We start from the raw sequence: 16180 nt of genomic DNA on the forward strand, positions 1-16180 counted from the left end.
TTCCATTTATGTCCACTGAAATAAGGTTGGGCCCCAAAGCTGCATGGTACTTTGCAGGCAAATAAGGATGGCTCCTAACCCCAGGAATTTACAATCTACAATGGCTGGTTTGCAAACGCTGCAGAGAAATGTTTCTTTAAAATGAAACTTCTCTCTAGAACACTTGAGCCATGTCTTTTAGTGCTTACAGTATCAAAACTAGCATCCACCTCTCACCTGCTCTCAAAATTTTATTACTTAGACTATTTTGTCCTTAGTCACATTTTTCCTACCTAGTTGTGTTTTTTCAGTCTCTCAGAGAGAGAGGTGAAAATATGCTTTGATGAAAGATAAGGTTCAAATATGGGGACTGAACTATGGTGTATGATCTGCTAGTGAGTTTAAAGGAAATTACAATTAAATCATACAAATTGCTTTTGTTTTAGAAGTTTGAAATGCTGACATAGAAGAGATTGCTTTATAGGAGCATATTAAGGCCCCCAATCCTGCAAACACTTAATACATGTGCTTCATTTAACTATCAAGAATGGTCCCAATGCAGTCAATGGAATGCTCATGGTAATAAAGCTAAGCACATGCAGAATCAGGGCCTAAGGGCCAGTCTACACTAGAAACGCTACAGCGGTGAAGCTATACTGTGCGCCACTTTAGCACTGCTAGTGCAGATGCTCTATGCCCAACAGGAGAGAGCTCTCCCGTCAGCATAATTTCTCAACCTGCCCAAGCAGCGGTAGCTACGCTGGCGGGACTGCTTCTCCTGCCGACATAGCGCTGTCCACACCAGTGCTTAGGTTGGTGTGTAATTGACATCACTCAAGGGTGTCTCTTTTCCCACAGTGACTTATACCAAAGTAAGCGCTGGTGTGTACAAGCCCTAAAACTGACAAGAATGTATTTTCTATATGGATGAAAACAGACCTGCAAGTGAGAGGTGCATGAGATTACAGAAGAGGTGCTGGTGGAAGGAAGGAAGTGGTTTAGCTTTCTAGGTATCTGCTCTGTAAAATCTTTGCTCGTTCCTTCTTTATTTATATTTCGTATCTGTGCAATCATATGTAAATGTTGCACTGACTTTTTTAAAGTAAATCTCTGCTGTTGATGAAAGGCTTTAGGGCCTGCTGTGTCTCTGACTTTTGCAAATCAGTCACCTCAACCAGGTTGCTATTTGCAACCTGGTTGAACCTGAAAAGTAGCCTACGTTTTTCAAACCAAAGTGAATAATGTCAGAGTTAGAGGTTAACCCTATTAAAGTGCTACTCTCACCTAGCCCTATGCTACAGCTGCAAGCAATGCTCAGGCATGAAAGCCTCCTTTTTGGAAGTGGAAAGGAGTACTTGTGGCACCTTAGAGACTAACAATTTGTCTCTAAGGTGCCACACGTACGCCTTTTCTTTTTGCTGATACAGACTAACAGGGCTGCTACTCTGAAACCTGTCATTATTTTTGGAAGTGGTGCCCCCCATTTGCTCAGGGCACTTGCAGGGTTAAAAGCCCAGCATGGCCCATACCCAACCCCAGCCACCTGGTAGGAGGATGCTCCCAGTTTGGGCCTGGCTGGTGCCCATGACCTTCTTCTGGCCCAGCCTCCCTGCCCCAGCCTCTGGGGAACGGGTCGGGCAGCGGGACCTGGGGAGCCGCCGCCGCCCCCACGCCTCGATCGCTGCCAGCCACAGCTGGCTGTTTCCAGTCTCCGGAAATGATGAAAAAAGAAGAAGCGTTGGGGCGGGGGAGAGAGAGACGAAAAAAGTCCCCGCTTGGTGTGTGCAGCGCGCTGGCTGTAGAGGGCGAGGGCCCGCGCGGCAGCGGGGCGGGGTGCCAGGGGCTGCAGCAGTAGGAGCCTGGGGGCTGCACAGGAGGGAGGAGGCAGCCGCCGCAGCTGGAGAGGGGAGGCGAAGAGGCGGCCGCGCTGCCAGGGGAGATGCTGCTGCTGCTTTGGGAGCCTCGGTAAGTTTCCCTTGCCGGGGCGGAGGAAAGGGACATCCCGCCACAGGAGGTGGAGGAGGGGAGCGTGCCGGGGCCGAGCAGAAGGCAGTGCCAAGGTATGGCGGGTGGCTTCTGCTGGCTATGGGGCGCTGAGCATCCCCCGAGCCCCCCAAAGCTCAGGCACCCCGGGGGCTGTGCTCCGCCCTGAGCTGCCCGCCAGCACTTTGCGCCTGTGCATCTAAAGGCGCCCTCCGCATACAGCGGGGAGGACAGGGGCGGAGGGACGCGCCTGCCGCGGAGTTGCAAAGTTGTTGCTTCTTTGGGGCCGGCCCCTCCCCAAGCCCTAGCCCCAGCCCCGGAGCCGTGAGTGTGCGGGGGAGCAACGCATTCGAACGGCCTCTCGTGTGTTTGTCCCTTCAGGGTGGCGTGTTAGGCTGGTCGGGGGGTGGAAGCTCCTAGGACGCGGGGAGAGAGCTGGCAGATGTCCCAAGCGAGGGAACCTCTTCCTCCGGGGCCTGAAGGGCCAGCGCCTGCAGCTCGGACCGAACGCAGCCTTCTGCTCTCGCTGCCTCGCGGTGAGTTGCTTTAAAGTTTCTCTCCAATTGTTGCGCCTCTGATTGGAATGGTACGTTCCCTGGTTCATTCGGTGTGTGTAGGGAGGGGGGTGTTGAGCCCTGGTCTCTGCTGTTCCTCTGGACTCCGCTTGTTACTGAAAATGTGTCTCTGCAGTCAACAGAAAAAAAGTAGGTGGGTCTCACCCCCCCCCAAGTTCCCTCTTTTTAAAAAACAAGAGAGCCCCATCATGCTATGCCTTAAACGCTCCCTTTCTTTCGTTTCTCAGCCTTGTGGTTTTGTTTGTAAGCACGTCTCTGTAATACCTCTCAAATTCCCAACGTGTCCTCCGAGCAGATTGCGGTAGGCAGCAGGTCTGTGACCATGACTTGTTCAGGTTGGAGGTCCCTTTGTTTTCCCTTTGAGGTTACCCTTGAGATACTGCTGACAAACCCAGTTTGTGCTTTATTAACTTCCTTTTAATCCACTATTCAAAGGGATGCATATCATTTGTTTTCATCTTAGTATGACACTCTCAGAATTAAATCTTATTTTATTTTTAGTTTGGCACCCAAATGAGTTGATTTCTGGAAAAGCTGCAGGTAAATTAGTTTGACAACTTATCTTCTGAAGATAACATACAGGAGGATGTGGTCATTTACTGTACATACTTATGGTCTATGGCAATCAGGCTTTATCTTTTTTTCTTTTACAGCTGGCAGTTTTGATTTCAAGAATTCTGATAGCGATATAAAATAAGTCTCTGAAGAATAGAAGGGAAGAATCTAATTTAAAATTGCTTCAAGTACCAGCTATGTATAAAGTTACACAGCATGGTAACTCAGTTGTACAACTGTATAATAAAGCCACACTCTCTTCTTTGGCAACATCTTTAAATCAATAGCTACATGGAATCAAAGTTGACATCTCATTTAAGAAACCAGAAAGTATCCGTAGCTAAATAAAAATGTTCTGGCATGTAGAAATGTTAAATTGGCTTATACTGATCTTATTGTTTTTTTGTCCTAGAGAGTGACTCATAACTGCTAAACAGCAATTTTTTTTTTTAAAATTAGATACAGAAGATCAACCGTGCAGAACTGAACTGTTAGCACCATGTTTTTGCCAGAAGGACCAATGTCTGTAATACATATTTTGAGCATTAAGTGCCACCTTTATTGTGTCATATAATCAAATGTCCATACTGGTTAAACTTTACATGTAGGCCATACATAGAAATTATTGAAGTTTGGTCAGTGAGATAATTGATTTAGGAACAAGACTTTATTTTAAAGATATATGGCTTGGAATTGGGTTTTTTTATTTTATTAATATGAAATAAAATCATTTAGCTTCCCAAATATTAGCCTTTTTTTTAACGACCTGGGACAAAATATGACACTGATCTGGCCATGGGCAAACTATGTGTAAGAAGAAATTTGAATATCTATTACATGTGTAAGTATCATTTTAAAGGATTATATGATCATATTCTGAAGAGCCAATGAATCACAAGCGTTGTAAGTACTTTGGTTTAGATTTATGCACTGGTTGGGGCCTGTCACACTTTCTGGAGTGGTTCATGACTGTAAATGTCAGCCTCAGGGCAGACACCTGTAACTGGTTGTATGTTCTATAATTAGATTTTACCAACCCAGTCCTGAAGCATTATACCAGTCTTACTAGGAAGTCACAGATAGTCCCCTTGGGCACTCCAGTCTATCTTGCCACCTAGGCAAGCTGGATTTAGTGATAAATGGTCACTTACACCAAAGATCACAAAATATTCAGGTTGTTCCCAGTCCCAAGAGACCAGTCACTCACCCCAGATCAATTTGTACCTTAGATCTCACACTAAAAACAATGCTGGTAACCAATCCTACAGTAAACTAACTCAAGCTATATTAACTAAGAAAATAAACGAGAGTGTTATTTTCAGGTTAAAGCAAGCAGACATATACCCAAAAATGAGTCTCTGGTTCCAAAAAAGTGACAGAGCTATAGTAATCTGTCAATTCAAAATGTCTTCCAGGGTTACCCCTAGGTTCACCCTGAGGATCTCTTCTTCAGTTTAGTGTCTATGGCCCCGAGAGAGTCCAGACTCCAAAGATGAAAAATTTTCATGTCAGCTATCTTTATTTTCCTCTTTCAGAATTCAAACTGATGGGACAAGGCCTTCTGCATGTAGCCTGTGTTGGTGTAATTAGCAAAGTCTCTGTATCTTGATGTCTTACAATGGCCCATTTAGTCTCACATTTCTCCTTGGTGGGTGAGGGAAGCACTCCTCCTGTCTGAGCTCTCAAGTTCAGAGCAGGCATTTTTACAGTTATAAAGCAAAAGATACATATTACCTTATAGCATGGGATACAGAGATTACAATAAGATTAATGCATTCAGCAATTTACAACCAATTTATAGAGTCTAAACACATCCTTACAAGTTTTACATCTATCTTAAACAATACTAACATAGAGATGAGCTGGTCTGGTTTTCAGCTATGAATTTGTCAGTTCTCAGCTGACACCTACACCTTGTCAAGAGCTGGCACAGGGTCTACCAGTGTCACAGCTCCTGCAAACTCTTAAGCACATGTTCAACTTTAAGCATGTAAAAAGTTCCATCAATGGATTGGGGTCTTACTTGCTACAACTTTAAAATGTGATGTATTTTGATGATGAACCTAAACTTGAATAGTATTTGTGGATATTTATTACTTTCTTTTAGCCTAAATCTGTTTTTGAAGGGAGGGGAGAAGGGAACAGGTGAGTTTATATCATTGTCAATCATTATTCCAGCGCTTCAATCAGTTTAGCAGTATATGGTTACAAAGCCAGGGTAGTTCAGGAATTACAGAATTGAAGGTTTAGGAAAAATATTTAGGACTTGACTCTTTCACCCTTACACATATTAATCTCCTGTTGCTTAGTAAGTTATTACTCAGTGTTAGGGTGAAAGAACTGAGTTCATAGTTTAGATCAGTGGTTTTCAACCTGTGGTCCGCGAACCCCTGGTGGTCCACAGACTATGTCTAAGATTTCCAAAAGGTCTGTACCTCCATTTAAAATTTTTTAGTAGTCTGCAAATGAAGAAAAGGTTGAAAACTACTGTTTTCTATTAATAAAATTGTTTTGGGGAATCATAAATAAACTAATGTTATGCTTTTTATAAATGTGATCCCAGTACAGTATGTGCTGGGAACCGCGGCCAATGGGAGCTGCGATCGGCCAAACCTGCGGACGCAGCAGGTAAACAAACCGGTCTGGCCCGCCAGGGGCTTTCCCTGAACAAGCGGCAGACCGGCTTTGAGAACCACTGTTGTAGATTCAGTTAAAGAGATTAGTTGTATGATGTCTGAAGGTATGTTGTATATAATGTAAGGAAAACAAAAACAACGAGGAGTCCTTGTGGACTCCCATCTTTTCATGTACTATGTATAAATATACCTGCTACTGTATTTTTCCACCCCATGCATCTGATGAAATGGGTTCTAGCCCACGAAAGCGTAAAATGTCAGAAGGACTCCTCGTTGTTTTTGCTGATACAGACTAACACGGCTACCACTCCGAAACCTGTAAGGAAAACCGTGTCCACTTCACCTTCAACTTAAGACCCTTGTGAAATATTTACAGCATTTATTTTAAATAGAGGAAGTTGCTGCTTTTTAAATCCGTATTTAAGAAGAAATATCTCTACAATACTCTTTGCTTTGTTAGGAAACTGACAGAGGAATGCATGGAAGTGGAGTACCAGTTTTTCCCAATAACTCTGAATATTAGCAAATCAATGTGCATGAATTTTATTTTGAGAACAGGACTTGTGGGGAAATAGCAATGAACATTTGCAATATTCTGTAGCGCGATTTCCTTGTGACCTGACCCTGTTAGGTGCTGCTGAGGACCTATGATTCCACTGACTTCGCTGGAAGTTGTAGGTTCTTGAAAAGCTTTTCTTTAGCGTACTGAAAGACCAGAATGTTTTTTGGGGTAGGTCAGGGGGTTCATGGAAATAATTTGAGTAATTAATTACACAATTCTTGCTATCATTTTCTTGAAAACTTCGTCATTTTTAAATTAGGACTCCGTACATTTGCACTAAAGAGTATAACTGAATCTCTATTTGCCTGGGAAAACTGACCAAGTTTCATTAATTAGATATAACTGGCTTCTTGTGTGGAATAGAAAATATTAAATGCACTTCAGTCAGAAAAACTATAATACAACCTTCTAAAATGTTTTCCATATTTGTCCAACTATTTGCAAAGACTCACTTCTTGAGGACATCCATTTCTTCTTCTCTTCCATAATTCTGCAATGCGTTGCAAGGAAAACAGACTCTCCAATGGTGTTCTCCTCACTCAACTACTTGTACTTTCAGTTGCGCTGTCAGATAGATAGCTTAAGCCTAAATGTGCTCTTCCTTTTAAAACAAGACTCTTTATAAGGAAGAACTGTTTAAAGTTTAAATATCTGAAAAATGCCGCAGTTATGTGACTAAGAAAAAAGAAGTGGAAGAAAATAGCTTCAGCAGCTAGTTGGGTACACCCATGCAAGTTGTGGGGAAAGAAAGATGATGATGCTAGCAGAAGTTATAAAGTGTATACTTGGCCACGTTAAATGTTTTTTACACCATGCTCACTGACATGGCATCGGAGCATCTCTCCAATCACCTTTCTTATTAGACCATTTTAAAATTAATTGGTAAATATTTGTGTGAGTAAGGTAATTGGAATTTGGCTCTTCATATTGCTGGGCTTACCATTGGGAGCAAATGAATTAGTCATGTCGTCCCTTTTGAAATTGAGCCATTTTAATGCTTAGTTTTGACTCCTGAGAGCCTCATCGGTACCAGTGAGGTACCTCATCAGTACCAGTGAGATATACCTGGCACTGAGGAGAGTCCTAAGAGTGCACCTTTGATATACCTTTAAAGGTGCTTGTCCATTTCCTCCCCCCAATAGTGATTAGATCTGCTTGGGTGGGGCCCTGATCTTTTCTGGACAGGCCCCTTGTAGTTGTTGAACTAGCAGTACTAGCACCTCTCACCTCCTGTGCTCCCCAGCTGCCTGACTGTCCCCTGTATTAGTGTTCTGTGGGATGTAGATTGGACTGTGAAGGACACCTAACGCACCTAAATAAGAAGTCTGACTCTCAGCATTTCTGAGCACCAGTAGCTCCCATTGAAGTAAAATGCCTAAAATGTTAGCAGTGAGCTGGTGCTGATTATTACTTGTACCCATGGACAGACTTTTTTATATTAAATCCTGTCCATTTAAATAAACTGTATGCTATTAAGAGGTTGATCTTGCACAGAACTCCAGCTGAATAATCAGGCCATATTTTAGACTGTTTTGGAATATCATCTAAGAGTACTGAGCAAGCTTTTACCTTGGCCTGTTATTAACTAAAAATAATCTAGAATAACAATAGTGAACATTGCCTAAGTGTTTGCAAAATAGAGAAACAAACAGTGTTAGTATGAAAGGAAGAATAATCGTATGACAGGAAGAATACTTTAGAGAGTAACAGATATCTAAAGATGATTTAGAGTGTTGAAACGGATTCAAACACATCAGTTGAAAAAATAGAAGAAATAGAGACAAATTCTGAAAATGACATCCAGCAGCCTCCTCTTTCTCTGCAAAATATACTTCCATATGAATTCAAAATATGAAATTTAATATACTGTTTGAAAAAAGAAGAATTAATGTTCAGTGCCTTGGGAAAGCACTTAAGCACATGCTCAACTTCAAGCATGTGCTCAAAGTACCATTGACTTTGCATGCTTTAGTTCTTATGTGAATGGGGATTCTTTCCTTAATCCTGGGGCCATTAAAGAACACTGCACCCAAATTGGATTTGGACTGTAATAATCCTGCTTTATGGGGACTCCTAGAATTTCTTAAGGTTACAGCTAGCTACTCCAGTTGCCGTAATAGTCACACTTTACCAGCAGTTTGAGTGTTATGAATAATGGGGATTTTTTTTTTCAACTGTTGGGCAATTTTAGTTGTTTTTTTCCAAACCAGTTAAGTAGTTACTTTGTGTGTTTCCAAATATAAAATTATTTGGCTTATTATTTTTGTGAAATTGGTTTACTTCATAGTTGTCAGTGTTGGTTCTAAAGTGGCACCAAATGAAAAGCAGAAACTCATAAATGCCTAACTGTAGCTTTTCCTGTAAACCTACTTCTGCTTTCAGTTTCATATGCATAATACCAGTGAAATGATTCATGTCCACAGGGCTGTGATACATCTGTAAAGCTTTGTGGACAATACCAAGCTGGGAGGGGTTGCAAGTGCTTAGGAGGGATAGGATTGAAATTCAAAATGATCTGGTCAAACTGGAAAAATGGTCTGAAGTAAATTGGATGAAATTCAATAAGGACAAATGCAAAGTGTTCCTTCCTAAGTGGAGTAATCAGTTGCGCACATACAAAATGGGAAATGACTGCCTAGGAAGGAGTACTGTGGAAAGAGATCTGAGGGTCATAGTGGATCACAAGCTAAATGAGAGTCAACAGCATAACACTGTTGCAAAAAAAGGAAATATCATTTTGGGATTTATTAGCAGGAGTACACAAGATATGAGAGGTAATTCTTCTGCTCTACTCTACACTGATTCGGCCTCAACTGAGGATTGTGTCCAGTTCTGGTCACCACATTTCAGGAAAGATGTGGACAAATTGGAAAAAGTCTAGAGAAGAGCAACGAAAATGACTAAAGGTCTAGCAAACATGACCTATTAGGGAAGATTGAAAAAAAATGGATTTGTTTAGTTTTGGAGAAGAGTAGACTGAGGGGGGCATAACAGGTTTCAAGTACATAAAAGGATGTTACATGGAGGAGGGAGAAAAAATTGTCGTCCTTAACCTCTGAGGATAGAACAAGAAGCAATGGACTTAAATTGCAGCAAGGGTGGTTTGGATGATAATAATAGAAGAAACTTCCTGTCAGAGTGGTTAATCACTGGAATAAATTGCCTAGGGAGGTTGTGGAATCTCCATCATTGGAGATTTTTAAGAGCAAGTTAGACAAACACCTGTCAGGGATGGTCTATATAATACTTAGTCCTGCCATGAGTGCTGGGGACTGGGCTAGATGACACCTCGAGGTCCCTTCCAATCCTACGTTTCTATGATTCTATCAGGGCCTTAGACTGTAGTTAGCTGACAGATCAACAAAGGAATTTAGGCACCTAATTGCCAGTTTTGCTGCCTAAATCCAAGGATTCTACTGAGAAGCAGGTCAGCTAAATGTTGTAATGTATAAGTACCTTTGTGGATCTAGTCCTGAGCTCTTCGGGGTAGGGACTGTCCTGTCTCCTCCCCCCCCCCCTTTTTTTTTTTTAAGCAGCAGTTCCTAGCACAAGAAGGACTTGATCCTGAGTCAGTACTGTAATACAAATGAATAACCGTAATAACCAGGGAAAGGGAATGATGCTTTTATTGTATCATCTGAAAAAACTTACAAAAGTTTTGAAGAGAGATTGGTATTCTGGATGAACGCATTCTAATGAATATCAAACAAAATATCTAGGATGTTAGAGTTTGGAAATGAGCTGGGTTGAACAGCGTCTCTTTTTCCTACTGGCTGTCAATTTTGAGGGTTTATTGCATATAGGCTGAAGAATGTAATGGAGAAGAGAAGGCTAGTATACAGAGAGAGAAATTTCAAGACCAAACTTGTTTGAACTAGAAAAGTGTTATAAGTTCCTACAGAAAACCCATGAAAAAGGAGTGCCTGATCATGCCATTGCTCTCATAGCAGCTTTAGGCTCTGTTGGGAAAACTTTCTGAGTAGGTATGACCCATCAACCAAGGTTCAAGCATTTCCTTGGATTGTTGGTAATAGTCATTGTAATGCTTTAATTTAGTGATCTTGCTTTCAGGCATGTTTCATAACAAAACGCAAAAATAAAGTAAAACAACAAAATATCTACAAATGCAATTTTTTTAATTGTAAATTATTGCCGCAAATGGAGGCAATGTTCGTCTTCATGCATGCTTGGACAGCAACTAGCACATTGTGTCAGCACTTCCGGAATCAAGAAAATAATCATAAAATCATAGGAGTGGAAAGGACCTTGAGAGGTTATCTAGTCCAGTCCCCTGCACTCATGGTAGGACTAAGTATTATCTAGACCATTCCTGACAGGTGTTAGTCTATTATATAATCCAAGATGTCTCCATTATTTGAAGCCTAATAATGCAATCCAAGAAGCCTAAGATCTCAACTATGGGGAAAATTCCCATTTAAAAAAAAAAATTAGATAGTCTGCTGGAGTGGTGGGTGGGTGGGAAGGAGAGGGAAATGAGAAGGTAAGTCAGTGGTTATTACTTTCACTGTGAAATTTGAAAAAACATTGGGATAGATTTCATCTATGGACATTCGGGGGCAGATCCTCACTTGGTGAAATTAATGGTGTTATGCTGCACATCTGTCTTTTGATATCCCTTCAGCAATTTAAGATACTCATTTTTAGATAATCCTCAGATCAAGAGTTATTTTACTGGTTAGTTGTGACACTCCTTTCTTAAATGCTGCACCTTTGTTTTCTTGATGTTAACAATTGAATCACAATTTCAGGAGTGGTTCACAGAATAGCCAATGAAGTAGTGCTGGCTGGCAGCGTACTGTACATACCATCATAGTTTTTCAAACAGGAATCAAAAATGAGAGAATTCAACTTACATGAGAGGAAAGTGATCAGGAACAGTCAGCATGGATTCACCAAGGGAAGGTCATGCCTGACTAATCTAATCGCCTTTTATGATGAGATTACTGGTTCTGTGGATGAAGGGAAAGCAGTGGATGTATTGTTTCTTGACTTTAGCAAAGCTTTTGACACGGTCTCCCATGGTATTCTTGTCAGCAAGTTAAGGAAGTGTGGGCTGGATGAATGCACTATAAGGTGGGTAGAAAGCTGGCTAGATTGTCGGGCTCAACGGGTAGTGATCAATGGCTCCATGTCTAGTTGGCAGCCGGTGTCAAGTGGAGTGCCCCAGGGGTCGGTCCTGGGGCCGGTTTTGTTCAATATCTTCATAAATGATCTGGAGGATGGTGTGGATTGCACTCTCAGCAAATTTGCGGATGATACTAAACTGGGAGGAGTGGTAGATATGCTGGAGGGGAGGGATAGGATACAGAAGGACCTAGACAGATTGGAGGATTGGGCCAAAAGAAATCTGATGAGGTTCAATAAGGATAAGTGCAGGGTCCTACACTTAGGACAGAAGAATCCAATGCACCGCTACAGACTAGGGACCTAATGGCTAGGCAGCAGTTCTGCGGAAAAAGACCTAGGGGTGACAGTGGACAAGAAGCTGGATATGAGTCAGCAGTGTGCCCTTGTTGCCAAGAAGGCCAATGGCATTTTGGGATGTATAAGTAGGGGCATAGCGAGCAGATCGAGGGACGTGATCGTTCCCCTCTATTCGACACTGGTGAGGCCTCATCTGGAGTACTGTGTCCAGTTTTGGGCCCCACACTACAAGAAGGATGTGGATAAATTGGAGAGAGTCCAGCGAAGGGCAACAAAAATGATTAGGGGTCTAGAGCACATGACTTATGAGGAGAGGCTGAGGGAGCTGGGATTGTTTAGTCTGCGGAAGAGAAGAATGAGGGGGGATTTGATAGCTGCTTTCAACTACCTGAAAGGGGGTTCCAAAGAGGATGGCTCTAGACTGTTCTCAATGGTAGCAGATGACAGAACGAGGAGTAATGGTCTCAAGTTGCAATGGGGGAGGTTTAGATTGGATATTAGGAAAAACTTTTTCACTAAGAGGGTGGTGAAACACTGGAATGCGCTACCTAGGGAGGTGGTAGAATCTCCTTCCTTAGAGGTTTTTAAGGTCAGGCTTGACAAAGCCCTGGCTGGGATGATTTAACTGGGAATTGGTCCTGCTTCGAGCAGGGGGTTGGACTAGATGACCTTCTGGGGTCCCTTCCAACCCTGATATTCTATGATTCTAAGTATGGTTTAGTCCTCAGCAATGAAAAGAAGTTGGGAAATGAGTAGAAAGCTAATAGAGAAGTAAAATTAAAGGTAATTAATTATGAATTATTCCGCAGACTTCAGATATTGAGAAGATGTCTACTTAAGACCGAATGACAACTGCTGTAGGTGTGGTGACATCTAAGGAAATTTGACACTTACAGTTGGTTCTACGCTCAGAATTCTAGTTCACTTGGCTAAAATTTAATTTGGAATTTTGACTGCCCCAAAATACAGTTGTTCTTTCAGTAGGACTGTTTAATATCATCTACTATATCAAGATTTTAAATAGGATTGTGCACCATCACATCTTATACAAAACAGTTACCGCTGCACAGTGAAACATCAATTGTCTTCCAACAATTCAGGATTGGTTTCATAATCTTCTTAATTTTGCTACTCTGGTTAGTTTAAGAGCAAAATCTTTTTAAATGATTTAAATCGTTATCTGTGTGCTAGAGATACAGTAAATTAATAAAGGTAACATTAAGAATTTCATGCAGTTTCCTCCGCACTATTCAACAGGTGGTAGTTCACTTTATTTTAAAATAGCTTTACATAGCACACGTTATAAAACACATTCCAAAAACGTTATGAAGTAATATTTCAAACTGCAACTTGAAATCTAAGTGCAGTATTTTTATGAACCATTTTAACATGGAATATAGATTCTTAAACTACAAGGAGTCTGGTGGCACCTTAAAGACTAATAGATTTATTTCAGCATAAGCTTTCATGGGTAAAAACCTCACTTCTTCAGATGCATGGTGATCTATCAGTGACTGGTGTGTTTTGAATAAAATAATTGCCTATGGAAGATACCTATGAAAGCTTTCATTTATTTTGGTGAGTGAAAATATGGGTCAGTGCTTGTGAGCAGGGAGAAACTTCATATGGGAAACTACATCTGAACATATTACTGTTGAATTCTCTAGTACTTGTAAAGAAGGCTTAAGAATCTCTTGGCCAACACCGTGAAGCTTTCTTACATTTGGAGCATGTTTATTACAAAAAGAAAAGCATTTTGTAAATTTGGTTAGAACTTCATTTTAATTCAACAATGACTTTTCATATCTTTAAAAAAACAACAACTGAAAGTTCTGTTACCATGGGATTTTCGTCTCCATCAGTTTTGGCTACTAGTCAACATAAGTCCTTAGTCATATGTTGAATCTCAGACCTTTGGCACAGTTCCTGTAGCTTTTATGAAATTCCCACATAGCAAGTAGTTTCTACACAAGAAGCACATCTGCATGGGCAAAAATACCGGATTTTGTGTGTCATTTAGAGGTTTTATCTGCAAATGTTGTTTTGGAAGGTAAATAAACATTGTTAAACGCCAAACACAGTTTGCCATTAAACTGTTGTCTTAAGGTGTATTTGCATATGAACATGTAAAATGCAAGCCCACTGAAAGACTTTCATTAAAGAACTCGTCTGATTAGATGAGCAAAAATGATGGGAAAAGTGGTTGAAACTAACATTATTGTGCATTATTTAAAAGGGGAAAATAACAATAGTAATGTTATCAGTGATTTGAAATTAAAATATGTTTTTCTTTGATTTAGAAAAATGTGATAAAGAGAATACAGCTGCAGGAGAAAGAGACATAACACCACCTTCCAATAACCAAAGCATACAACCAAAGATACAAGACCAGTCTGTCTGGGGAAATCGCACTGATGGTGACCTCATCAGAAGTAAGTATTTCCAGAACAAATTGCTGTCGTTTAGGCTTGCTTTACTAGTGTAATGGGGTACTGACTGTTCACTCAGTTAAATGTGTGTCAAATCAATTATGTTGCAACCATAATGTATGTCAACAGAATTTCTTCCCTGGAATGATTCCTGTCAGCATTATCAGCAAAAGGTTGAAACCAAGACATAAACAAGATGTTTTGGTGATTTGAGTGTCTCTGCATAACAGTATGATAGGGAACTCCTGTACAATTTACCTTTTAAAGACATAATATTATGTGACGTGATGTACTTTGCCCATAAGTTCATGACCAGATGAGTTTATGTAGCAGACAAACTAGTTGCAGTGTGCAACTTTACTAGGTACTATCACCATAGATTTATCAAGTTACATGTTTAAGTGGCAGAGTAAACTAAGCTCAAAGCAGCTTTTTTTTAAAGCGAGAGCTTCCATTCAGATACATTGAGCAACCGAGGAATTTCAAGTCCTAAAGTAGCATGCTTGCAGAAAGGTCTTGCATAACAAAATGTAGCCTCTCCAGACACCGAACTAAAAGAATGTTGTAAAACATACCTTAAAGCTTGATTGGTAAGGTTACTAGATAGCTTTTAGAAGCTGCACCCTAGTCTATAATTTATTTTAAATAAAGAATGTAAGGCTATTTTCATTTTCTTTTTCAGTCAATGTTTATGCACTGCCCAATGTATTCTGAACAGTTGCACATGCTTAAAGGTCAAATGTTTTGCTAATAACTGTTAGTGCTAATGCTGTGTTTACTTTAACATTCTGTAAATAGTTGAGCTTTTGAAAGTCAAGGGAGTGGTAACATGGGGAAATGTCTCTAATTATAAGGTATATTCATAAATTGAATAAGCTTAAAGAAGCATTTTGCATCTACTTTCAACCTGAGCAATGTGGACTGACCATCCACTTAAAGGTTAGAGTTGCGGCATACTCTGCATGTATTGTCCTTCAGCAGAGTTTCAGCAGGATAAATTTGTGCTACTCTAGTCCTCAGAACTCTCCATAGTTAAGCATTTCTTTTCCCTTGTGTGGTCCCATCTCCTCCCCTTTCTGTAAGCAGCTGAATAAAAGTCTCTCTTAAAATATCAACTTCTCCCTTTTTTTAAATAACTAACTCCATAAATATTTTGCCATATCTTGGATGTATTGTATTACTGGTTAGGTGTTTCTTAGGAAAGCTTAAATTTACCTAAAGGTAAATCTGCCCATTTTCCATAGTTTGGGGTAATAGTTGTTATATATGGGGACATAAATGTATGTAAAACAGTGTGGTGGGAGAGCTGTGCCACAATTAACGGGTTCCTTATCCCAAAGGACTGTCAGTCTAAGGGCATAAGCTAGGGAAGTTCAAAATACTGTACTGAGTATTAAGGTGTGTCTGCACTAGAAGCTCTACAGAGGCAAACCTTCTACTGCACCCCTGTAGTGCAGACATTTGCTACAGTGATGGGAGAGCTTTTTCCATTGCTGTAGGAAATTCCTCCCCCTTCCCCCAAGAGGTGGTAGCTAGATCAATGGAAGAATTCTTCTGTGGACCTAGTGGTGTCTATATTGGGGCTGTGGTCATCATACCTACGTTTTTCAGGGTGTGATTTTTTTTCACACCCTTGAGTGATGTAGCTAGGTTGACCTAAGTTTGGAAAAAGTGGATGTTAAATGGTTTTGGAAAAGAAGAGAGTGATGTTCTAAATGTAATGGCGACAGGCAAGAAGAGGCAGAGTTGAGAGTGAGCAAAGAGAGAGATGGGTGTAGTGGAGGAGATGAGGGTAGAATTGTTTGCAGGAGGAGGGGTCTGGGGTTCCTTGAGGGTTAAGAGAAAAAGTTTGAATTTTATGTGGGATTAGAAGAGAGGCTGGGGAAGAAGGCCTAGAGTTCTGGGAAAGTAAAATCAATTGGTAGCAATATTTTAGATGGACTGAACTGCAGTGGAGAGAGAATGGTATAGCAGAAGGTTGCAGTAGTCAAGATTTAAAAAAAACAACTAGTGTGT

General features: G+C 40.8%; 1 protein-coding gene across 2 annotated transcripts in view; it reads left to right on the forward strand.

Annotated features, from left to right (window-relative positions):
• Positions 1–1833: 1833 nt before the first annotated feature.
• MDFIC (MyoD family inhibitor domain containing) overlaps positions 1834–16180 on the forward strand; it is a 64030-nt gene continuing 49683 nt past the window's right edge. Inside the window, exons 1-3 of one of the 2 annotated variants that reach the window (XM_074952037.1) lie at positions 1834–1944; positions 2344–2498; positions 14036–14167. In XM_074952037.1, the coding sequence (XP_074808138.1) occupies positions 2405–2498; positions 14036–14167 (226 nt within the window). In that variant the 5' untranslated portion in view covers positions 1834–1944; positions 2344–2404. Of the gene's footprint in view, positions 1945–1992; positions 2040–2343; positions 2499–14035; positions 14168–16180 lie in introns of those variants that run through there. The other variant, XM_074952045.1, reaches the window with a different exon arrangement.

Source organism: Natator depressus, chromosome 1 (genome assembly GCF_965152275.1).
Source record: "Natator depressus isolate rNatDep1 chromosome 1, rNatDep2.hap1, whole genome shotgun sequence".
NCBI classification, from domain to species: Eukaryota; Metazoa; Chordata; order Testudines; family Cheloniidae; genus Natator; species Natator depressus.